At 41.5% G+C, this 27,004-nt stretch overlaps 1 protein-coding gene across 11 annotated transcripts in view; it reads right to left on the bottom strand.

The window, feature by feature from the left end:
- The window catches only part of REPS2 (RALBP1 associated Eps domain containing 2), a 182,900-nt gene that overhangs the window by 13,069 nt on the left and 142,827 nt on the right, over positions 1–27,004 (bottom strand). For all 11 annotated transcript variants that reach the window (XM_016126371.2, XM_016126373.2, XM_016126372.2 and 8 more), the window contains 3 exons: positions 14,722–14,805; positions 13,493–13,638; positions 782–887 (listed from right to left, as the gene is read on the bottom strand). In XM_016126371.2, coding sequence (XP_015981857.2) covers positions 782–887; positions 13,493–13,638; positions 14,722–14,805 — 336 coding nt within the window. The remainder of the gene's footprint in view (positions 1–781; positions 888–13,492; positions 13,639–14,721; positions 14,806–27,004) is intronic.

Below are 27,004 nucleotides of genomic sequence, written 5' to 3'. Positions count from 1 at the left end.
TGCTAGATTAGGCTGGGCCCTAATCCAATGACTAGTGTCCTTATAAGAAGAGGGACACAACAAGAAAGGCAATTTGGACAGAAAGGCACAGAAAGAACGCCACATGAGAGTAGAGATGGAGACTGCAGTGACGCGTCTATGAGCCAAGGCCCATCAGGCAGGGCCAGCCACCACCATATGCTGGGAGGAAGAAAGGCAGGACTGTCCCTGGGAGCCTCTGGGGAGAGAGCGTGGCTGCACTGACCCCTTGATTTCAGACTTTTGGCTTCCAGGGCTTTGAGACTAGATTTCTATCACTTTAAACCACCATGTTTGTAGTACTTTGTTCCAGCGACCCTGGCAAACTAGTACAGGGGAAATTAATGGTGAAGAGAAGCAGGTTATAAGGATAGGGATGATGTCCTTGAAAAGGTGATATGGAGCCACCCTTTTCCACTGAAATAAGTATAAGATGATTCAGGGCAGATCTAAACAAGAGTTTACACAGAAGCTTCGGACAATAAAAATGCTTGAAACAGCCTTTGTAATAGATTCTCTGTCCTTTTAACTATCACACAGTATGAATCCTACATGTTAAAGTCACTAGTCTTCCTCTAAGCATACAAAAACCAACCCATGAAACTTAAACACAGCAATTCTCTGCCTTCTGAAAAAAAAAAGTTTAAGAACAAAGAGGCAAGTCTTACCAACAGGAATGGAACCAAGCGCTGAACGAATGATCCAAACAGAACAAAACCACCAGATGAAAAGCCTGGGAATCCAAATTCGGGAAGCTCCTTACCTTGAGCTGCTGTTGGAGTTCACTGTTCAACCGAGCCAGCACTGCATTTGCCTCTTTATTTTTGCGGATAGCAGTTTGAATAGCCTTCTTCTGCTTGGAAGACTGTCTACAAAAAAGTACAAACAATTCAGTGAAATAGAGCTTAGAGGTCTGGACCCTGAACCCCTGCCAGAAATCTCTGATTCACAAGAGGAGCTAAATTAACAAGGGACTAACGTCATAGGGCTCCAAAAATAAAATCACATATTCACAAGCAGGCAGGCAGGCAGGCAGGCACACACCAAATGAATCAAACTTGTTGGGATGAATTATTTACACCTGAAGTAACTCCTATTTTATAACTTGAAGCTGTGAATTGGGCCTTTTCAACCACTTTGTGTCCCATTTATTCCAAGACATTTAAATAAGTATTTCTCCCTGACAAACCATATTAACCGGAATGCCCATTCTGTGTAAGCATCAATGGTATTTAAAAGACCTGCAGGTGGCCTCTGTGGACAAATATGAAGGAAAAAAAATAGGACATTCTCTTTAGCAAAGATCCTACATTAACTTAGCCAGCCCACATGACTCTCCTTTATTTCTTATTAGTCATGAATACCAGAGGCAGTATGTATGTAAGGACGTGCATATATATGTACACCAGCATATACATCTGTAGCACTTGAGAAATACACAAAAATGTTTCAATGCCAGTATTCCCAAATTAAGTCAATAGTAAATTCACAGAACAGGTATAACTAGGGTACCATATGTCTCACTTTGTCCATTACAGTCTCTGCTTACACTGCTTGTCCGGCCCTAATTATTCTAGCACCTTCTTTCCCTCTTCACTCTATCTACAGTTGGGATAATAAATCGACATGGTCTGTATAGCCTACAACTTTATATCCCACAGCAAGAAATACTGAATCCTCAAAGCAAAATGGCAATTTCAGTTCCCCTAGAAAAACAAACATATTTGTAATCACTGGGAGATGGGTTCTAGACCACAGCAACTGAACTAAAATGCACTGTGACCACTAACGAGATCTGATTAACAACCGCTGAGAATATGCTCTATGCTAGCCACTCTGCTAATCTGTAGAAGGTATACATATTCCCTTCTCCAACAAATCTAAAGATTTTTTTAACTCATAAATATGCAGGGAAGGAGCTTTGATATCTACTTTTAAAAATATATAGATTTGATTTCTGGTTTCAGAACAAGATGGAATAGACACATTTCTCTATATTTCTCCCACTAAGTACATACAGTTAAAACTCTGGACATATGCATAAAACAAAAATGACTCCAAAAAGTGGATTAAGGAAAGCACACCAGCCAGGGAAACATATAGCAGTGAATTCCCTGTTTTTTGTTGTTGTTGTTGTTTGTTTGTTTGCTTCATAGATCTCAGACTAGATAGTGGAGAAGTTGGCAATCCATAAATGCCAATGAGGGCAGACCAAAAAAGCCCCCCCCAAAATCCTGCTTTCTCTACTTAAACATAGAAAGGGGCAGCCTAGTAAGATTGAAATTAGATACAATATCCCTCATAAATATAGATGCAAAATCTTTAAGGAAATGTTAGCAAATAGAATTCATAACATATAAAAAGAATTATATACCATGACCAAGAAGAGTTTATCCTTATTCCAAGGATGCAAGATGAATTCAATATTAAAAATCAATCAATGTAATTCACCATCTAATAGCTAAAAGAAGAAAAATCACATGACCCGTATCAATTGATGTAGAAAAAGTACCTGATAAAACTCAACATTGATTCATGATAAAAAAAAAACTCAGAAAACTATGAATACAGGTGAACCTCCTCAACTTGATAAAAAAAACCTCTACAAAAAAAACTACAGCTAACGTTAAACTTAATGGAAAACTGAATGTTTTCTTCTCTAAGATTAGGAAGAAGAAAAGAATTTCTACTCTCATCACTATTTTCAACACAGTGCTAGAAGTCCTAGCCAGCACAATAACATGAGAAAAGGAAAATAAACGTACATATCTTAAAAAGAAAGAAATGAAATTGTCCCTATTTGCAGATGGCATGATGACCTATGAAGAAAATCCCAAAGAATCTACCAAAAACTCCTAGAACTAATAAGTTACTTTAGATAGACAGAAATGGGTTTACAGAAGATTAACAAAAAACAATACTATTTTAATATACTAACAATGAACACTTGGAAATGAGAATAAAAAATGATACCATTTACAAAGACTCAAACTGAAATCCTTAGCTATATCAAAACATATACAAAATTTACATACTGAAAACTATACAACACTGAAAAAAGAAATAAGATTACATAAATGAAGAAATAGACCATGTTCATGAATTAGAAGATTCAACATACTAAAGATGTCAATTCTCCTCAGATTGATATAAAAATTTAACAGAATTCCTAGGAAAATCTCAGCAAGATTTTTTTGTAGTTCTAGACAAAATTACTGTAAAAGGTATATGGAAAGTCAGAGAAAACAAAATAACTAAAACAATTTTGAAAAATAACAAAGTGGGAGAAAGAGAAAACTTATATATAGTATCAAGTAATCAAGACAATAATCATGACTGTGTGGTACTGACAGAGGGAAAGACACACATCAATGAAAGAGGCTAGAGAACCCAGAAATAGATTAACAGTAATATAGCCAACTTATTTTTGACAGAGATTCAAAAGCAACCAACAGTGCTGAAGCAATTCAACATATATAGGCAAAAAAAAAAGAATCTTGATCCAAATCTCACATCTTATATAAAAATTAACACAAAATGGATGACCAACTTAAATGTAGAATGTAAATTTAAAAGAGAAAATCTTCAGGACTTAGGGCTTGGTGAAGAGGTTTTTTGTTGTTGTTGTTGTTTTTGATACAACAAAAGCACAATCCATACAAGAAAAAGAAATCAGTAAGTTGGACGTCATCGAAATTTTAAACATTTTTGCTCTGTGAAAGACTCCATTAAGATGATGAGAAGACAGGCTACAGACTGAAAGAAAATATTTGCAAACCACAAATATGACACTGATTTGTATTTAGAATACATAAAGAACTCTCAAATTCAACAGTAAAAATAAACAATTCAATTAGAAAAAGGACATAAAGAGACATGTTACCAAAGAGAATATATGATTGTACACACATGCATGAAAAAATGTCCAATATCACTGGCTGTGAGGGAAATGTAAATTAAGACCACAATGGGATAGCACTACATACCCATTAGAATGGCATATATATATAGTCACAGAACACTGATGAGTGTCAAGACAGTGCAGAAGGTAGAGGCTGTGTTTGCCTCCTGTCACGACCACACCTAAACTACAACAAAGCTATAGAACAACCATCACTGGGAGTCACTTGAGCTCTGGCTGAACAGTGGTCTTACAACTGGGGATATGCACAAAAGGTCACCTTGAGACTGGTAGGAAGAGCAGAGAAATGAAATGGGCTGGTCCCACAACCGCGTGTGGCATTGAGAGTTGGGGAGGGGGGGTTACCTTGGTTGCAGAGGACCCCCTGGAGGAGTGAGGGTTCCTGGCTCAACCCTATGCCCCAAGCTCAGGGTTTTAGTGCCAGGAAGAGGAGTCCCCACAACCTCTGGCTGTGAAAACCAGCGGAGATTGTGGCTCAGTAAGACTGAGGACAGCTAGAGTCATAGACATTCCTCTTGGGGCCATTAAAGGGCCAGCGCCTGGCCTTACTCACTGACGGACTTGCTCACTCCAAGCTCCAGTGCTGGAGCAGCTACTCCACAGGCGCCAGTGACACACGGAGAGGAAATGACCTGTCTGGCTTCAGGGTGAGGGCTAGAGGGGCAGTTTTATCTCAGCCAGCCAGACAGACAGAAGGGCTGGCAGTATCCATTGTTTTTGTTGAGCCCTCCCCTCCCCGGCCTGCGGATGCTGGCAGTTGCCTTATCTGAGTCACCATCAACCTGGATAACATAGGTCGCTCTGCCCAGATGATTCTCTGAGACTCCACCTCTCCCAACGTGCGGACCCACCCAAGCCACATTCAGTGGTTAATTCCATACAAATGGTCTGTCTTGACTCATGTTGTGGACTTTCCTAAAATCTCCCAAAGGCTCACAAAGCCCAGAGAAGCAGCATCTGGCCTCGGCATGCCCCATACCTCTTGCTAAACAGCCCCAAGCCTGCCACTAGTGGCAGCTGGCCTTGGTTTATGGCTTGGCTTCTCAAAGCATCTATAAGCCCAGCATGGGTGGCAGCCATCTGTGGGTTGCTTGGTGACTCTTACCAGGTGGCCCCAAAAGTGCACAGGCTGTGGCTAAACTTGGCCTGCAGCTGGGCCCCTCCCAGGAGGCCCTTGGGCCAGCACGCCCAGGGGCCTGCTTCCACTAGTATCAGAGTCAGAGCACCACCCAGGGTGGCATCTGAGCAGGACACACCCAAAAGGCAGACTGGGCAGGCACCAGAGCCTTTCTAAAGTGAATCCCACTCCATAAGGTCAGCCCCTCATCAGCCAATCCTCACAGCTAATCAAACCAAAGGTCAATCCTTCCCATCAACATGAAAACAGCAATCAAGGCTCAATTACAAGAGGAGGACACACAAAACCCACACAAGGGACACACCCTGAGCACCTGGCTCAGGTGAGCAGGGACAAGGGGGCAGCCAAATGGAGAGACAAACATGTTCCACATGAAAGAACAGAAAAAAGCTCCAGAAAAAAAATAGATTCAAGCAATCTAACAGATGTAGAGTTCAAAACACTGGTGATAAGGATGCTCAATGAACTTAGGGGAAGAGTAGTTGAACTCAGTAGGAACTTAAAGAGACAGAAAACATAAAAGTAGAGATGGAAACCATAAATGTGAACCAGTCAGAAATGAAGAGTACAATATCAGAGATGAAGTCATTAGAGGGAATCAACAGATTAACAGACTGGATGAAGTGGAGGATTGAATCATCAATTTAGAGGATAGGGTAGCAGAAAATACCTAATCAGAACAGCACAAGAAAAAAGGATCCAAAAATATGAGGATAGTTTAAGGGACCTCTGGGACAACATCAAGCATACCAACATTCGCATCACAGGAGTAACAGAAGAATGAGAGAGAGCAAGGAATTGAAAATCTATTTGAAAAATAATGACCTAAAGCATCCCCAACCTGGTTAAGGAAATAGACATATAAGCCCAGGAAGCACAGAGTCCCAAACAAGATAAAACCAAAGAGGCCCATATGAAGACACATCATAATTCAAATGCCAAAGGTTAAATATAAAGAGAGAATCTTAAAAGCAGCAAGAGAAAAGCAATTAGTTACCTACAAGGGAGCTTCCATAAGACCATCAGCTGATTTCTCAACAGAAACATTGTGGGCCAGAAGGGACTGGCAGGAGATTTTCAGTGATACAAAGCAAGAACCTACAACCAAGATTACTCCAGCAAAGGTATCATTTAGAATTGAAGGACAGACAAAAGAGCTTCCAAGACAAGAAAAAGCTAAAAAGACTTCAGCACCACCAAGCCAGTATTATAGGAAATGTTGGAGGGATTTCTTTAATTAGAAGAAAAAGTGCGTATCAAAAATATGAATAATAAAATGGCAACAACTACATATCTATCAACAAGTACTTCAAATTAAAAAGAATTAAATTCTCCAATCAAAACATAGAGTGGCTGGGTCGGGCCCGGTTAGTACTTGGATGGGAGACTATCTAGGAAGACCAGGTGCTGTAGGCATAAAAAAAAATAAAATAAATAAAAATAATTATAAAATAAAGGGATTGTAAGCTGACAAGGTCCTTGCAACAGATTGAAAGACACGCAGACAGAAAACAAAGCAATAAAAAAAGATATTTCATCAACATGGAAATGAAAAAATTCTGGGGTAGCAATACTTGTACCAGACAAAATAGACTTTAAAACAAAGGCTGTAACAAGAGACAAAGAAGAATCCGCTTCTGAGTACTTATCCAAAGGAATTCAAAATACTACCTTGCAGGGACATGTGTATCCATATGTTCATTGCAGTATTTACAATAGCCAAGATATGGAGGCATCCTGAGTGTTCATCAATGGATAAAGAAGAGATTCATAGAAGCAAGCAATATCAGAATCAGAAGGGACCTAAAAGGACGTCAAAACTAGCTCATTCTTTGAATGCGTCCCCTCTAAAAATTCCTGAAATGCAGTTGTCCATCTTCCCTTTGACCTCTCTATTTTGAGAATTCACAACCTCCTGGAGCCTAAGTGTTTGTGGTTCTAGCAGGAAGATCCCTAGAACAAAGTCACCTAACATAATCAGAGGAATGACTTCAAAGGTAATGGCCACTACATTAATATGAATGAAATATGAATGAAGAACTGCACCAACTACTGCGGAACATCAAGGAACAAGGGGACTTGACAGATGAGAAAGTTTTCTTGAGAAGGGCAAAAAGAGGCTTCGACACAGACACTGTGTGGCAACAAGAAGCAACCGCACTATTGAATTAATCAGCTTAAATTTTCTCTCCACATGAGATTAGAAACAGGAATGATCTCTTTGGTCAAAGACTCCAGAGTCCTTTGTAAATCTGAAGGGATGTGGAGACAGTTATGGGCTTCAAGGGGGATATACTGGACCTCATGGTTTGAGGGCATGTAGGAGCTCAAATAATTTTTATAAATAAAATGTGGCCATCTTTTTTATTCCAAAAAAAAATAGTGACAATACCAAATGCTGGTAAGGATGTGCATAAACCAAATCTCTCGAACATTCCTGGTGGGAAGATAAAATGGTACAACTATTTTGGAAAACAATGTGGCAGTTTCTTTAAAAAACAAAACTACACTTGCCATACGATCCAACAATCACACTCTTGGACATTTATCCCAGAGAAATGAAAACTTATGTATACACAAGAACCTGTACACAGATGCCCACAGCAGTTTTATTTGTAATACTCGAAAACTACACACAACTGTCTCTAAACAAGTGAATGGCTAAACAGACTGTGGTGCATCCATGCCATAGACTGCTGCTTAGTAGTACTGAGATACCTAACAACTTGGATGAAAATGTCAAGGGCATTATGCCAAGTGAAAAAAGCGAAATTCACATGCTTTGTGATTCTATTTGTATCACATTCTCATAATGACAAAATTATAGAGATGGAAAACAGATCAGTGGTTGTCAGCAGTAAGGAATGGTGAAGAGAGGGTAGGTGTGACTCCTTTATCTTGATTACCTTGGTGGTTACAAGACTACACATGTGAGAAATAGCATACAACTACCAAAGTCCCTTCAATAACACAGGTTTAAACTGCACAGGTCCACTTATACATGGATTTTTTTTTCCAATAAGAAATACCTGTACTGTTTTTGACCTGTGGTTGGCAGTCCACAGATGCAGAAGTCCAACCATATGCATTTATTGGCCCGTTTTATATGAGACTTGAGCATCTGTGCATTTTGGTATCTGCAGAGGGTCCTGGAACCAATCTCCTGCAGATACTGAGGGACAACTAAGTTTTGGGAGAGTGAAAAATTATATGTGGATTTTTGACTTCCCAGGGGTCAGTGCCCCTAACCCCCATGTTGTTCAAGGGTTAACTGTATACACATACACTGTCCCAATGTCAATTCCCTGGTTTTGATGTTATATTGTTTAGGTGAAATGTAATCATTGGGAGAAACTAGGTGAAAGATTCCCAGGACCTCTTGATCAGAACTAGATGCCCCTCCTTAAATGACTACCACATTATGTGTGCTCAGCTTATAAAAGTTTCCCCCTTCTCTGGGACCTGTCTCTATCCCTTTCTCCCTCCTCCACAGGGATGGGCCCCTGGCAGGCAGTCCTATTTGTCTTAATGAACTCTCCTCTATTTTCACACTGGAATGGACACTGACCCCATGCTGCACTGACCAGATTCCCTCTCCTATGGATATGAGTTATGGCTAAGAGTTCAATTTAGCTTGGGCCCTGCACAGGGAGAATGTAATCTCTGGAACTGAAGAAGGCTGAGAAGTCTTCATAGACAAAAATGAAAAAACCACTCTTAAGACAATGGAAAAGAATCAGAAGGAGCTCTAAAAGGTTTGCAATCCTTTCTTCCAATCCATTCCTGCCACCAGTTTCCATGAGTCAGCCCTATATCTTTATAATGAAGAGTATGGTCTTGGTACCTAAATTTTCTTTTTATACTTTGCAACCAAAGGAGCTGTAAATAATACAAAGACATGATTAGGTCCAGACTACCTTTAAGGGTTCAGCAAAGGCTAACTTGTCTCACCCTCTGAAGAGTTGCTTCTATAGTTTATCTATTCAGATTCTCCTAATATTGTTACTCACTGTTCCAGGCTGGGATCTAATCAGCCTGGTTTCCAAAGAGGAAGATGAGGGAGTAACAGTTCAGCGGACATTAATTTTGCCCAGCTCTACTGTGTGTTGTGCTATCAATTTGGAACAGCAGCACTGTGAGGCACTGTCCACTAAAGGTCTTGGGGAAGACTATCCTCCAAAGCCTATTCTTGTTTGCGGTCGTATATCATTCTTAGTTTGAGCTAGGCACATGGCCATCCAGCTAGAGACTACTTTTCTCTGTCTTACTTGCAAGTAGGTGAGGCCAAAGTTTGGGCCAAAGGGATCAGAGAGAAGTAATGCATGCCACTTTTGAGTCATGCTCTTAAAAGTAATCCGTTTTCTCTCCAATTGCTCCTTATCACTTTTTGAGGCCTGAAACATGACCATATTCATGGTGAGCCATCTTCAACCATATGGATAAAGGCAACTCCTACAGGGATCTAGAACATGGAGATAGAAGATACCTGGGTTCTTTGACAGAGCTACCCTATACTTCTGGATCACCCACCAACTCAGGCATTTACATAGAAGTCTATTTCTATGTTATTTGAGCAACTGTTGCTTGGTTTTTGTTCAAGCAGCTGAACCAATATTTGAAAGAATATAAACTGGGGTCGCTAGATGAGAAAAGTCTTCTTAAATCTCACCTTGGGCCCTAATTTCTCCCAAGGAATTATGAGTACAGCTTCTAAGAACTAAGCTTGTATTGCCTTTTCTCTAGTTAGAAATGGAAGGTTTTCATTAGAAATGGCAATCGACCACACCATAGCCATTCCAGTACTGCCAAATGTGGGCGGGAAGGGAAACAGAATCCCAACCACAAGGAGGACATCATGCAGGTGAGCAGACACTGGCTGTTGGGCATGTGCTGGGGCAGAACAGTACAGAGAAGAGCAGAGGCCATGGAGGCTGGTATAAGTTCAATCGTAATACTATTACACAACAGCCTTGGTCTCTAAACTGCTCAAACAACTCTATTATCTCAAAGTCCATCCAAATTAGGTGTATGAGAAGTGAGGGAAAACTAACTGAATCAAATTGTTTTAAAGAAAACCCACTTTGGTCTTTATGGGCAGCTCGTTAATAATAACATAGTCTGACAGCTGTTTGTTACTTATAACCTGGACTCAGTAGCTTACTTGGAGAGAATATTTTATTAACGCTTTTGCTGTAAGTGGAGTAGACAATGATGATATCTGAAGGAGAATTTGTTTCTTGTAATACATCAGTTCTGATGTTCATTTCCCAAAGAGTTGATGACCATTTTGCAACTAATCTATTTTTTAGCCTTTTTAAACCAGTGTTAGAGAATTAAGAAAATGACTTAAAACTTTTTTCAATTTTCCCAAAGATAATACATAGTAAAGACCACTCCAAATGAATAGGAGAGAGGTTGACTTATTATAGACAATGGATGTCTAAGGACAGCAGAGCTTAACTCCTTCCCAGAACTCTAGTTGAGAAAGGACTATGAAGACTAACCATCATTTGGCCAGCTGAATGTCAGAGCTTAAAAATTTATGAATGCTAAGTCATCTCTTATCACTCCAAAGTAAACTGGGAACTAAAATAAGTTGTATGAAGTTCCCTGGCCCCAAAGCTTAAATCTTGGCCATTTGTGGTACAATCTGTGTTGCTGGTGAGTGCTAGTCCCTCAACCTGACACCATGTGGTTACTTAACTAGTGAGAGAGTACCATGGTGAGGGACAGTCACTGAACAGGCAGATAAAATATCCCTTTCAACGAATGGTGCTGGGACAACTGGATATCCGCATGCGAAAGAATGAAGTTGGAGCTCTTCCTCATACTAGTCACAAAAACGAACTCAAAATTGATCATAGACTTCAATTTAAGACCTAAAACTTTTAGAAGCAAACAAAGGAATGAATATTCATGAACTTGGGTTACGCAATGGTTTCCTAGATGACACCAAAAGCACAAGTGACAAAAGAAAAAGAAATGGACTTCATCAAATTAAAAATTTTTTTTTGCTATAAGTGATACCATCAAGAAAATGAAAAGATAACCTTCGGAAAGGGAGAAAATAACTGCAAATCATATATCTGATAAAGGACTTGTATCCAGAATATATAAAGAATTCATAACTTAAAAATAAATAATCCAAGTAAAAATGGGCAAAGAATCTGAATAGACATTTCTCCAAAGAAGATATACAAATGGCCAATAAGCACATGAAAAGATGCTCACTAGTCATTAGAAAACTGTAAATCAAAAACACAATGAGATACCACTTCACACACACTAGGACGGCTGTAATTTTAAAAACCAGGTAATAACAAGTGTTGACAAGGAAGAGGAGAAATTAGAACTCTCACATATTACTGGCAGGATTGTAAAATGCTGCAGCCACTGTGGAAAACAGTTTGGGAGGTCCTCAAACTGTAAAACATAGACTTAGCTTATGACCTAGCAATTCCACTCTTAGGTATATATACCCAAGACAAATGAAAACCTAAGTCCATGGAAAAGCTTGCACACACAGAGTATAGCAGCATTATTATTAATAACTGAAAAGTAGAAACAACCCAAATGGCCATCTGGATGAATAAAATGTGGTCCATCCATACAATGAAACATTATTTAGCAATGAAAAAGAATTAAGTTCTGATTCACGCTATAATGTGGATGAACCTTGAAAACATTATGCTAAATGAAAGAAGCCAGTCACAAAAGACCACATGTATTATTCCATTTACATGAAATTGCTAGAACAGAAGAATCTGTAAAGACAGAAGGTAGATTAGCAGTCACCTGGGGCTTGGGTGAGGGGAAGAATGGAAAGTGACTGCTAATGGGCATGGAATTTTTTGGCGGGGTGATGAAAATGTGTGAAACTTAGGCCATGGTGATTGATGGTTGCACGACTTTGCAACTATACTAAAAAGTAGTGAATTGTATGCTTAAATGAGTGAATTACATGCTATGTGACTCACATATGCATAAAGCTGCTTTAAAAAATAGATGAAGAAAATGAAAAAGATCTCTGCGTGAACTCCATTAGCTGCCCTGCCAATCCATTTTGGAGGATGTTGTAGCCACCACTAACTAACGCACATTAATGTGAAGCAGAGATTAAAGTGGAAAGCTGGGGTAGAACATAAAGAGTTTAGCCATCTTTGTCCCTGATAGACATTCATCCCCTAGTCTTGGGGATGGCTGGAAGACAGTCGAAGCTCTCAGTGACCATTAAGAACAAAGATGTACTTTCTTTATGCACTGACAGCTATAGAGAACTGTCCATTGAGAAAAAAGAAAACCATAACCAGCCTCTGGAGAAGAGTGCTGCACAGATCCAGAATGGGGCTTTGGCTTCGAAGGCAAGTTGCACCCACAGAACCTGTTGCTTTTCTTTCCATCACAGTGTAAGCAGTGTGGAGATCTACAAGGCCCCTAGAGCAGCGTCATGACATATCTTGAGCATTTACATTAGTGACCAGTTGGGCTCACTTCAAGTCGCACACAGCAGGTTTCTGCCCTTAAAACCTTGCTCAATTTCATGGTAAGGAAACTGAGGCAAGTGACGGCTCTCCTTAAAGCCAAAGCCTTCTAGAGAAAGATGGTTTTTCTAGAGCATTGTTCTCTCAGTCCCTGGCCATGTGCAAAAGGGCCCCTGCCTTCTCTCCGATGCCTGTTACACCTGGTTAGATAGATATGTTGGATGCTCTGCAAGTGACCATTCTGTGCTGAGATGATCGACAACAGAAACTCTTCACGGGGATTGAAAATATCATAGGGATGTAGGGTACAGCCCAGAGAATAGTCAATAACATTGTAATAACTATGTACGGTGATCGATAGCTACTACACTTTTTGTGGTGATCACCTTGTAAGGAATATAAATGTTGAATCACTATGTTGTATACCTGAAACTAATACTGTATGTCAATTATAATTAAAAGTTAATTAATAAAAAAACTTCTTAATCACATGGCACATCTACTGAAAGTTGGGTCTGAGGGTCATGAAGCTAACCAGCTGCCCCAGGGAAACACAAGATAAGACAGGCAAAGAAGGAAAACTGCCATTTGTATTACTGTCTCCCTCCCAGGAAAATGCAGGCCAGCACAAGGAAGAGGAGTAGGAAGCAGAGGAAAAGGAAGGAGGAAAAAAAGGGAAATCAAAGTAAACTGAAACACATCACAGCCTTGTCCTTGCTTGTCTCTTGGGTCAGGGTAAGTCCTGTAGCTTAGAAAGCCTATTTCTATGTGACAGGGAAACTGTAATCCCATCACAGAGATGAGTAAGTTAAGAAAACAACCATAAAATCACAAGTTTTTATGGGTGTGAGTGTAAATTTAAACATACCTCCACTTACATACAGAGATTTGAAACAATGTCCGACCCTTCTCACACTTGTCTGTCCTACTTACTTCTGAACTGTTGGATGGGACTTCATGGTTGCTACAGAAGCTGATCCGCCAACAGCAGTAGAAGGCTCTTGATTTTCCGTAGCTTGATTTTCAGGTCGTAATTTCCTACGGATAGGCTTTGATGGAGGCTGAGAATATGTTATATCCTGGGGATACAAAACAAAACAAAACAGAAAGTTAAAAAGTTAAATGCTCCCCCACTCACGCCAATGCCACATGTTTCTCTAAGGCCATCCCCTAGGTCAGGCTTGTGCTGTGTCCCAACTCTACACGTGAGGATATGTGGCTGATTCATGGCTCGGCAAGAATGGGAGGGACACAGACATCAGATTCCAATGGCCTTTCTTTCTTCTTTTTTTTCATGCTTGCAGCATATTATCTCTTTTTGTCACCTGGAAGGACACAGGAATCAGAATCCAATGGCTTACCCATCTTCCTTTCTTTTCTCTTTTAAAATGGTGTGTGTGTCTCGCACCACAGAGACTTTTCTAACTGAAGACAAAATTCACTCTTGCCTCACTTTGGGGCTTTCTGAATAAGTTATAAGTTTTCTAACAGTCTTAGTCATATGCTCAGCATTCTCCTACCCCCAATTCCTACATGAAGTCAAGCTCAAGGGCCACTGTGTCTTCTGGATGGAGACAGCTGGCCTGCTTGTCAGAGGCCCCTGCCTCACCTGAGTTCCAGAGCCCAAGGCCTGCTCTCCTTCATGAGAGAAGGGCCTGAGAAAATGGGGAAGGACAAGAAGAGGGTGAGCAGAAGAAAGGACAGGACAGCGAGTGAGTGATGCATACTGAGTAAATGACTCAGTGACACAGGTGTGCTGAGGTGAAGATGCTGGGAAGCAGAGAAGACCACAGCACAAAGACAAAGGTAGGGGTACTACAGCACCCCCAAGAGGTGCTCCTAGAAGTTTAGCAGTGTGCCAGGTTCTGCTAAAGACATCTGCCCCTCTCCATCACACTCCTTGATTTTGACAAAAGCGAGGTCACCATATTTAGCTGGGAGGTTGAAGAGGGAAGTACGTACAGACTGTCAGTAACATCAAGGTCCAGCCCAGAAACCATCAGGACCCATCTCCACAAAGAACCCCAATTCTAGAAAATCTGAGTCATTAACATTTACATCAGGACACGAGAACCTTAAAACAGTAGATGTGCTAACAGAGGCGAAAAGCCCAGGGACAAGCTCGTGATGTCGTGACAGTGGCACCCTTGTGCTGGCCATACCTTCTTTGTTGGACTACTCTCTGCAGCTTGTGATGGAGCTCTGTTCAGCTGCGGATGTAGCTCAGCCTCGGATGCTTGTTCAGACTGCAGCAAAAGATCAGAGAGAGGATAAAAATGCAAAACGATAACTACCCAAATGCATAATGAAGAGCATGTAGGAAAATAGTCACCACAGGGGAACTTGATTTAGACCAAGTTGCAGCCAAGCATGAGCAGGTCTGCTGATCCTTGAGAAAACCTTCCATAGACCCAGCTCCTCCCAGCATTGTTCAACTTTAGGAAAAGGAGTCAGATGATGTTATCTACAAGTGGACATATATATTGCTAAAAACTAAAGCTTCGTAAGCTCAAACTAAAAACAAGGTTTATTGGAGAAGCAGGGTTGGGAAAGAAATGAAAAATTTAACCCCAAGCACTAACAAAAATAATCATACCAAAAAATATTGATATTAAAAAATATATATTAAATTCCTAGTAAAGAACCACTCCAGTAGACATGACTCTTCACCTTAAATAAGGTGGGGGGTTAAGCATGAACGAAAAGGTGAATGGGGGGGTCGCAGTTGCTGAGCGAATGTTCACAACAATAGGTGCGGACCACCCCCAAGGCCCTTCCACACAGAACAGGCGCCAAACAGCCCAGCGTAAGACCTGGGCAGACAGGGCGCCATGCCTCCCTGTACCCCCAAAAGTGGCTACATTCAGCTGTGCTACAGTACTCTGCTATCAACCAGTGATACAAAACATTAACATGCTTTGTGAACCAATGTGATTTCCATGTGATACTGACATCGGTCCTCTATTTACCCACAAATGAATCTGCATTATAGAAACACACATAGCAGCACAAGAACCAGACTGGCCTAGCCATCTCTAACCTCTTGTGAATGTGGCCTCTTTCTTCCTGACTCTGCTGAAAAGGCTTGTCCCCAAGGGTGCTACTGCTCTCCCACTTAGCAGATTCTAGCTAGCTCTCCTAGTCTTCTCTGGACGTTCTGCCCAACACAGTGCCCTTGCCTACCTTTTGAAACTCTGACCCCTGGCATCAGATGAGCTGTGCACAGTCTCCTACTTATCACTCTTTCCTGTTGACTACTCTTAACCCTCAGATGTACGATTCCTCAAGGTTTTGTCTTCAGTTCCCCTGACCCATTTTTCCCCTCCCTGTTTATTCTCTCCCAATCTCATCTGCTCCTAAATTTTCACTGCCCTGGCTAGAAACCTCAGTTCCCAACCAACTCCCCACCTACTGTGCAGGCATTTAACATGCCTGATTTTTCCTTACAACTTTTTCTTAGCGCCTTCTCCTTTCCATTAAGGATAATTGCATCTGCTGCATCATCATCATCATCATCATCATCATCATCATCAGATGCTATGAAACACAGAACACTGTGTGTCACACATTGCTCTAGGTGTTTTTGCATGGATTACTGCATTTCATTATCACAGCCTAGAAAGTAGTTTCTGTCCCCATCTTATTAGTGAAGAAATTGAGGATCAAGAAGTAAAGGAACCCGCCCTGAGATCACACAAATAGCAGGGCCTGAACCCAGGCCTCAAGTCCCAAAGCTGGGCTTGTGACCACTATGTTCTACAGCCTCAAGTACTCTTGGGCCAAGAAATATTTACTGACCAGCTACTGCAGGCATATCCTATCCTGGCACTGGTATCAATAAAGGATGAACAAGCCCCAGGCCTTGCTTACACGGAGCCTGAAGTCTAGTGGGAGAGGCAGAGAAATGATGGGGCAACCATGCTTCAGTGGAATTAGGACAATGGCAGGGATGTGTGGGGGCTCCAGGAATACCCAGGCTTGCGGGTCAGCAAAGACTCAAGAGGTGATATCCCAGCTGAGACCTGAGAGATAAGCAGGGTGCAGCCGACCACAGGGGCGCTATGTGGGGATGCTCAAAAAGAAGGCTCAAAGGGGCTCCTATGTTCTGACACCCAGAATGGTAGCCTGGGATACCACAAGAACACAGAGGCCAACCCCCAAGATAGGAAGCAAGGGAGAAGGATGTGTAAGAGGGAGTTCACTTTTTCGGCATATGGGAAACATCTCAGCAAAGCCATCCAGGAGCCATTCACTGTCAGGAGTCTGGGTGACACAAACCCATCTCCCTGGGGGTTCTGACAAATGGTGTCTTACTTCAAGATCTGCCAGCCTAGTGTCATTTTTATTAATGGCCAAGAGCCCAATAAACCCCTGAATGCAAGGCTTCCCATGAACTGTGGTAAAGAATTGTAACTTGGACCCAAGGCCTCTTCTTTCCTTCCACACAATAATCAATTGCTTGGAACACCTGTGTTCTGACCCCAAGTCTAAATGAGTGGCCCCCTGCAGGGACCACAGGTGTGCATCTTATGACCCACTAGTCAGGCAGAGAGAAAAGTGATAGTCCCCCTGCCTGCCTTTCAATAGGCCACCTCCCCGCTATCATCAGGCAGATAGAATCATTTGCCCCAATGCTCCCTTTCCTGGGGAGATGAGTGAAGTCGTCTTGTGGAAATGTTGAGAGAGAAGATAAATTGGGTCCTCTTTTCAACAAAAATGAGGATCCAGAGCAAGGCAAAAGTAGGAGAGTGCCTTTGTCATTGCCCTCATTTTCTCTTAAACTTATCTGTAAAAACACAAACCACAATAAGCTGGGGATTGAGAAGGAGAAGGAAGCAGTATGATTCTCTACCAGAAGGATTTATTCGCTTATAAATTTATCCTTCCTGAAACAGCATCCAAGGGCCTGAGTTTTCTAGCTCTGTGACTAGTAGCAAACAACTCCTTATTGTTATGTCAGGCTAGATGTAAACATCAATCTCCTTACAAAGAAACTCAAGACCTCCCCACCACCCTTCTACTGCTCCATGACTGATTCTAAATGGGTTTGTTTGTTGAACATTCAGAGGAGTGAATCTTGTGAGGGGTCAGGAATGCAGGAATCAGAAAGGTCCTAAAAAGGCAGAACCTCACTGGAGCCAGAAATTATCCCAAGAAGAGAGATGGGGAAAGAAAACTAGCTTTGTGGTTAAAAAAAAAAAGATGAGATTCAGACACGCAAAAGCCTTTCTTCCCAATAAACAATTTCACTTTCCTTCATGAAAATGGTATGAGGCTTACATTAGATTCAGCAGCCGGAAAGCAGAACAAACCAGGGCGATTTCTTTGCTTTTCTTCAGACTTTTCTAACTTAACGATTTGGGGAGGATGATAACCCATGAAAGGAGGGGGGCCTCGGAGGCTCCCTTTTGCCTCTATGTATTAGAGAAGGGAGGCAGAACAACTCTGCTATCAATATGGACAATATTCCCTCATCCAAAAGTTTGGGTTGTCTGAACTGAAATCCAATGCCCGAATCTTGTGAAAGAAACAAATGTTTAGACTACAATATTGCAAATGGCACTCCCTCCCTCATGGCTCCATGTGTAACACGTACCCAGCCAGGATGTGGCAAGCCAGGAAAAATGTACTTTTAGCCAAGAGCTCATTGAAACTCAAGCTAAAGTTCCTTTAAAAATATGTATCTCATATTTTAATATTAATACTCCCCTACCTACAAAGGAGAAATATATTTATATGCTAATTTTTCAACAAAAAGTCTGGATAGGTCACATGAACTTGGGAGGTGCTGCCACCCAGGATGAAGGAACCTGCTCTGGGGCTTTGCCTATTCACATGGTTGATGGGACCATGTGGCTCCTAATCAGCTGGCTCCCCAGAAATGGATATAGGCCTTGGAAGGCTAGCATTTTGATCCTCTACCAGCATTTATTCGGTTATCCAATTACACATACATCTATTTCATTCATTTGATACATCATTTTCCAAGAATCCTCATCTCAGGTTCTGCTTCTAGGGAACTGGACAGAGACATCAGGCAAAGCGAGGAGTAAAGCACTCCAGGATGCTCCTCCTCGGTCTCTCTCAGGTCACTTGTTCCGGGGGAAGCCAGCTGCCACACTGTGAGGACACTCGAGCAATCCTAATAAGGAGCCCATGGAGCAAGGAAGGGAGGCCTCCTGCCAATGGCCATGTGGGGGAACCATCTTAGAAATGGACCCTCCAGCCCCGATTGAGCCTTTAGATGACTACAGCCCTGACCAACATCTTGACTGCGGCCAAACAAAAGACCCTGAGCCAGAACCACCCAGATTAGTTAGTTGTTCCTGAATCTTGAACCCACAGAAACTATGAGATAACAAATGTTAATTGTTTTAGGTCTCTAAAAAAATGACCCTAGTATGTCTGGAATTTGGGATTTAGTAGGGTGGAATAAGTGAATGAGAGAGCTGAGGCTGGAGAACAGCAATGGAATGGATCATACATGATCTTACAGATCTTCGCCCTGGGTTGTCAGCCATTCAGCACTATTTCCTGCTTCTATGCTCTTTCCTACACTGCAGGGGGTAGAAGCCTGGGAACTACATTTATAGAATCTCCTTTCAACAGAGTTCTTTATTGCCACTAAGAGTCACGCACATGAAACCGAGGTGAAAGAAAAGCCATGTTATTCCTCCTCTGGCAGCCATGGGCAGAAAAGCATGGGTTTCAGCAATCAGAAGGTCTTGTAGTGGCCTCGGACATTTCCCTGCAAATCACTGCTTGTGTGCTGCAGGCAGCCTGAGCGTCGTCAGCTGTTTCCTTCAGTTCTTGAAATGTCTTAACTCTCAGAAAGTTGCAGCAAACCTGATAGTGGTAGCCTTCCATCATCTTTGTTCCTCTAGCACATCTAATTCTTTTTGTTTAAGTACCAAATCCCTTGAATGAAATCTCTTCCAGTGTGAAATACCTAAAGCAATTTCTGTTTTCCTGACTATACATTGGCAGACACATGCCTGTTCAGGATTTGAAACTTAGCCTGAGGGCCACCGGGGACCCTGAAGAATTTTAAGTAGGAAAGTGATCTGACAAGATTTGTATTTTAGATAGATTAATCTGGATCCAGTGAGTAAAATGGATTGGAAACAACCCACACTGGGGGAAGGGAACTCAATTAAAAGACTAAAGACTAAAACAAAACAAGAGATAATAGTCTTTTAAACCAGTCTGGTGGGAGTGGGGATAGGCAGATTTGAAAGCTATTTAGATTGGAGACTGTATACATCCCTGGTGATTGGTGGAATGTGGTAAGTGAATGAAAAGAACAATGGCACATGGAATCTATGTTTTGATCTTAGACAATGGGTAAATGGTTAAGAGAGAAAATAGTTTAAAGTGAGAAGGAAAGAAATGCGACAGCATAGTAGCTGAGTAAAATTAAAACAGATTCATCACAAAGCAGTCAGAAGGTCTTGTAGTGGCCTCGGACATTTCCCCGCAAATCACTGCTTGTGTGCTGCAGGCAGCCTGAGCATCAGGCAGCTGTTTCCTTCAGTTCTTGAAATGTCTTAACTCTCAGAAAGTTGCAGCAAACCTGATAGCGGTGTTACCTGGACCCCCTATTTGATGGGTTGTCAGCCCATCAAATAGGGGGTCCAGGTAACACCAGTTCCATGGGTTATCTAGAGCAGGGATTGGTGAACCTTTTCTGTAAAGAGCCAAATAGTAAATATTTTCAATTGTCCAGGCCATTCAATCTCTTGGTCTCCAGGTCTTCATGTGGAACTTTGCAACCCTGCTGTTGAGTGCTAAAGCAACACAATGAATGAGCATGGTTGTGCTCCAATAAACTTTATTTAGAAAAACAAGTGGTGGGATAGATTTGGTGCATGGGTCATAGTTTGCCAGCCCCTGGCCTAGAGGGAAAAAGAATTATAGATACACTTAAAAAGCACTACATAGTCTATCCCCCTCTTAGAAATTCATAGCACATAGCACGTCACCTACTCTGAAATCCTGTGAGGTAAAGGAAGCCACTGTGCCTTTGCTTAACCCAGCAGTTTTCAAACTTATTTAGCTTCAACTCCTTCTCATGTAACTCCTATTAACATTCAGCAGAACTAACGTTCTGTGGAATACACTTTGGGAAACAATGAACTATGGATGGGCTTTAGAGGAACAAAGGAAAAATATTCCATTGGACTTAATTGCCAAATGCCATGTTCCACACCCAGTCCTTCGAGAGGCGCATTCTCCACAGTGGTTGGCAGATCCAACTCCGGGGGCCTCTGCTATACACCCCTCCCCCTCTCACCTTGGCTAAGACCATAAAGCAGGGTGAGGATGGCATTGCTGCCTGCCAAAAAAAAAGGGCTCTCTTCCCTCCTCCTCACTCCTTTCTTCCCTCTCTCCCTCCTCTCTCTTTCCCTGCAGCAGCAGCTGTTGATGCTGCTGCCAACTACTTCTCTGCATGAATTTACTTACTGGGCTCCTCTAAAACCTTCTGGACACAAGTACAATAAAAATCATTCATTATAATAGTTAAAGCAGATGAACACAACACCGATAAATTATGAATTTTTTTAAGTAGCTTAAAAACAACATGTCTCAGACTCCAGTTCCACCCAGGCAGGCCAGCTTTACAGAGGTCCCACAGCGCCCATCTCAGTCTAGGTGCTCATCTTGCCTCCCACTTGGGCCACTGCAAAAATTTCAGCAGGTCTTTTTCCACCTCCAGCTTTTTTCCCTCCAGTAGAATCCACCCTGCACACCACAGAACTAATTTTGTAAAACACATTCTCATCAAAACACTTTTTCTCCAAGACCTTCAATGGGTCGCTAAGGCCTATGGCACACAACACGATCCCTCAGCCAGTTAGAGACCTTCCATCATCTGGCTCCAATTTACCTCTACATCACAACTGCATTAGTTCGCCCATATAGAACCCGCTCCAGGCACGTTTTTTCCTGAATCTTCAAACACACCAGAAGTTTCTTCCCAATTCAATTCTGTTTGTTCCAGACCATCTAGCCCTGTGGATCCAAAAGATAGCTGCACAGGAGAATTATCTGGAATTATCTGGGGGGATTTTTATGAAGTACAGATTTTTAGATATTACCTCAGACTTCCCTAATTGTGATCTCCTAGGGATGGAGCATTAGAAACTTGTATTTTAAGAAGCTCCCTGGGTGATTTTTATGGAGTCAGCCCAGACCAACTGGAAACCACCGATGGTCCAAACTCTTCATTTAAGAGATGAGAAAATCGAGTATCCAAGTCTGCAAAAAGCCACAGGTATGCTCCAGCGAAAACTAACTAGGATTCTTGTTTTCTTGCCCATTTGCCATGGAGGGAATAGGGGGTGTATGCAATACGTTCCACATATAAATAAATAACTTTGCTGCTGAGTGAAATCTTCAGCGGTAACACTTGTTTAAAAGTCAAGTTTGCAACAGAGTCAAATCTCATTTAAAAATAAAGTCTAATTGGAGAACTAATTCTTAAGTTGTGGATAACTGGTGACTTTTTAAATATGTGTAATATTCATGCTACTGACAGATTGGCAAAAGAAACTAGCTTTATCTATCACCTAAGAATACAGGCAGATTTCAAGACTGGTAATCACAAAGGCACGGCTAAATTCTAGGCAGATGAGCAGACGATCCTGCTACATCCTCTAGGGGATCTCCAGCATCTTATTGGTATTCTAAGTATCATATTTGCTGCCTAACTTTTACCTGACCCCATCTCTGCTAGGTATAGGCAAACCTGAAAACCATGTGGTCAACTCCAGGCATAGAAGATGCAAAACCAATGGCCAGCAGCACATTGGCCACAGCAAACCCTATCATTCCTCAGTCTCAAGAGTCCAAAGGACTGAATTCTCTATAAGAATAATTAACAAAATCCATGACGCAAATGACCTATGAAAGACAGAAATAGAACAGAAGTATAAGCACCTGAAGAGCAGGATCTGCGTCTTGTTTCACTATCATTTTCTTGGTGCCTAAGCTGAATGTCAGCAAACAGCAGGTCCTCTGATCGATGTGTGCAATGAGCTAGTAACGAACCCAACACTGTTTCATGTTAAACTGGATAAGTCAAGAATTCATCCCAAAGTAACTAGAGGCACAAAGCACTGCAGGTACAGGGTACAGGCTTCAGAATCAAACCCAGGCCTTGCACTTGCTTGGTGTATAACCCAGCAAGGCATGTGCTTAACCTCTCTGAATAACAATTTCTTTGTTTGCAAAAGGAGATAAATCCACCTAAACTCCTAGCATTGTGAAGATTAAGCAAAACATCTGTCTAGAGTGCTAAGCACAATTATATAGTAGCTGTTCAATAATGGCAGCTATCATAATCAGAACGAAAATTACAATTGGTTTCCCAGGCATAGGATCTGCTATTGCAATCAGCAGCCGATTCAACATAAGGGACCTTTCCCCTCTTTCCAAAAGATGAAAACCTAGACTGAGAAAGTGCTGACTCCAGTTTAGAGTATAAGCAGATCCCCTAAACCACGGTATCCACAATCCAAATTTGTGCTACTGGATATTACTGCTACCGATACTATGGGGAAGAAATCACTTTTTAAAAATAAAAGCCCTTTCAGGCTTTCAGATTTCATCATGGCTGCCTCAGCAGACATCTCAGGCAGTTTGAACTGAATGTCTCTGGTGGCCCCCTATGGCTGGCTGGTCAATCCAACAGTGGAGACACCCAGCAGAATACTGACAAAGGAGCTCAGGGACAATTTCGATGGAAATGGATAATCAGTAACTATAATGGGCAACTAGACCCTGGATATGGCAGTGGCACAGCATAATCCCTTGTCAATTCCTAGAATCCACTGGATTATGGACAACATCCATGAAATGGACTTACTGTTACAACTACAGGACTCTGGGCACTGTATTTTGGTCTAAAAGACAAATATTTTGACTGTGACTAGGGTTTTGTTCTTCTATTTCCAATGTCTACTAATTGATTAGAGACCTGAGTCAAGTCTGAGCACCACCTTCTCATCACATAGCTAAAGCCATATTATAATGCCATCTGCAGAGCCAACCAACAACATGGACCTCACTGGTAAGGTGATCTATGGCAGGATTCCCCTTAAGACCTATATTCCCCGTAGGATAAGGCTGAAGAAAGGAGCGACATGCAGGCCTCTTGCCACACCAAACAGACCCTTACTAAAACAGGCAGCCACCGTCACAATTCAAAGGCATCTAGTTATGAGGCCTTTAGAAATCCTTTTGGCTAGTCCTCAACCCCAGACTGATATAGGCCTACAGAATATAAAAATCTCAAAGTGCCTCGAAGTCCTAGCCTCACCCAATATTTTACCACACTTATAATTTTAAATCTCCTTCCCAGTTTCATTGTTCTGTATTAGTAATGGAATGTCTGAATTAAATCCTTTCTAGGTACTAACAGCTGATACTTAGACTACGATAAATGTCCCCTTTTGGGTTGACACAGCCCTTCTTTCATGAGCTATGTCCATCGAAGGAAGGCTGCTTTAAAAAAATCCAATTACAAATAGCTGACTAGAGAGAGAACCATAAAAATTATATTTAAGAGTTAGGCGCCAGCCATAAAATAAATTCAGTATTGATGAGGATGTGAAACTGAAACAGAAACACTGCTGGAGTAAAAATCACTACAAACATTTATAAAACTGTTTGGCAGTATTCACTAAAGCTGAACATATGTTTACCCTATGATCCAAAATTCTACTCCTCACTACTCAAGAGAAGTGAAAATCCACCTCTACTCAAAAACTTGTACATGAAGATGCACAGCAGCATTAGTTTTAACTGCCAAAATTTGAAAACTACCTAAATGTCCACCAAAAGTAGAAAACAGGGATATATTTGGACAGACAATGGAATACTATACAGCAATGATCTACAACTATACATAATATAGATAAATCACATGACAGCATTTAAGCAAAAGAAGCCAGAAACAAGACTACATACTCATGGTTCCGGTTATATAAGGAAGAAAATAAGTAAAACTAATCTATGCTGTTAGAAGAGTAGTAACACTAACATGGGATAGAAACCGGAAAATAGCCTGAGGGGCTTTCTGAGGTGCTCTACTAAAACTGTTTTTTGATTTCACTGCTGACTACCCATGTGTTCAGCTTGTGAAAATTCACTGAATTGCACATTCGATGTGCACTTTTCAATATGCATACTGTATACTCCAATAAAAAGTTAAAAAATAAATCCAATAGAGCCAATTTCCTGTAATGTCCTTAAAGTGCCACCTAGTGGTACAAGTTAAATGTAAACAAGAGGGACGATTTATCACTAGTGACTTCAAAAATATGGCCCCATTTCTAACAGCACATTCTGGGATGGGGCTGAAACAGTGCCCTACACTTAAAAAAAAAAAGCAGCTCTCCTTGGCACACAATATCCTGACACAAGGATTCAACGGCAAGTAAAGAAAGCTGTCTAGTACAGAGCACACTGGTACCAGGGAGCCAATCATGATGCACATCTCTTCCCGATTCCACCTCCAATCGCCCTTGGTGGGAGTATTTATAGCACACACATCAGCAAAGACTACAAATTAGAGCTTTTTTTTTCCAGAGAGATCTACCAGCACACCAGTAAGTGGTACCTACAGAACTTGCTGAGTAGAGCAAGGTATTCACAAGGGAGTCCAGGGAAAAGAAATCCTTTATCCTGTCTTCCCTGACAGGCTTATTTCCCTTTTCCTCACCTTGAAAGTGAGGTCTTAGTCTAGTTCCTTCTAATTCTGCTTGAGAAACACAGATTTAGAAAGGACCATCCCAGTAAGCCTTTGAAGGTGCCAGTTGAATAAAGAATATTTGCTCAAGGTTTTGCTCGTAAAGTCTGAAAGACAACATCTTGGTCAAATAAAGGTCCCTTAGCCAAAGCCAGAAACTACAGACATAGACATTGTGGTCCTTGAGTCAGGAGTTGGTGGGTTAAAAGGCTGATGGGGAGACCAATCTGTCTTTCCACTGATTCTTCTCATTTCCATTATTTATAGAAACAGGTGCTGTGGATTTGGCCTATAGACTGCATTTGCTGACCCCTGATATAGGCAGAGAGCCAGCCTATGAAAGGTAACAGAAGTGGGAAAGAACATGATTCTACTACCAGTGGTTTAAATAAGCCAGTCTGGCACTCATTCTGGACTTGTGACCACTAACTTCTGGCTATCATGAGTCTGTTCTTCTGTGTTTGCCAACTAGACCCTACCTTCTGCTTCTCTGGGCATAGAGTGATAATTATAACAGCTAATTATCGAGGGCTGACTACATGTCAGACACCATTGTAAGTGCTTTACAGGTAATAAGTCATTTAAGCATCACAACAGCCCTATGAGAGTAGACACTACCATTATCCCCATTTTACAGATGATGAAATTGAGACACTGAGAAGCTAATTAACTTGCCAAAGACACACAGCCAGTAAGAGGCAGAGACAGCATTTGAACCCCAGGCCCATGTTCTTAATTACTCATCGGACTGCCTCCCTGAGCCCAACCCCTGGTTAACCTCCACTGTCCTTTCCCATTAACACCATAGCACATTTGAGCACTCTCCCATCCAGCTCCACTTCCACACTTGCTCCTCCCGACACTTAGGAGTGCTTCCTAGTTTCTGTCAACTATGTGGTAGGGGCGATCACAGAGGGGAAATAAGTATTCCATTGTTCAGGAACCTAGAAATCAACCATAGCTGAGCCCCAAGAGAAAACCTGGGCTATCTTGTTAGTCATAGGAAACATGGTGTCCAGCTGTTGCCTACAAGTCTTGACAATAAAGCATGAGGAAATGGGTTAGATGAGGCACATGGAAAAGGACAGATATATGCACACCATAAAAAACGAGAATGGATGGCATTAGGCGTGACTGCCTGCAGAGGGTGAGGAAGGATGAAGGAGGTACAGGATAAGGAGCATACCACAAACTGTGCTCTCAGTTCTCAGTAAAGTATGGGCCTATTATAAGTACATTCCATTATCACCTGATGAATTACTAGATGAACTTTGGGCATCTTCCAGAGGAAAGATGTTAGCAAAGTAAGCTTTACACAATAATATCATGAGCACAATATAATAAGGAGGGGGAAACCTAAGAAACAAAACAAGCTATCTGTGGTGGGATAAAGCTAATTTATTAAGAGGTTTCATAACATAAAATGTAGTCCTGATAAACATAACATGTCAACTCAGTTGTTAAGAAGAGGGAGGTTAAGAAAATAATCCTGAGATGTGGTTGCAGAACACAGCAGAGAAGCTGGCACTCTGGCGCTGGACACCGAGGGTTAGAATCGCAGCTCTAACTTACCTACTGTGGGTAGCCTTGGGTAAATTTTTAAAGCTCTCTGTGCCTTAGTTTATTTATCTGCAAAATGAGGATAGCAACAGAATCTATTGTACATGGTTGCTAGGATTAAATGAGTTAATATT

The sequence above is a fragment of the Rousettus aegyptiacus genome, unplaced genomic scaffold (genome assembly GCF_014176215.1).
Source record: "Rousettus aegyptiacus isolate mRouAeg1 unplaced genomic scaffold, mRouAeg1.p scaffold_m13_p_9, whole genome shotgun sequence".
NCBI classification, from domain to species: domain Eukaryota; kingdom Metazoa; phylum Chordata; class Mammalia; order Chiroptera; family Pteropodidae; genus Rousettus; species Rousettus aegyptiacus.
The sequence above is the reverse complement of the archived record's forward strand: the minus strand, read 5'-3'. Positions and strand labels throughout refer to the sequence as shown.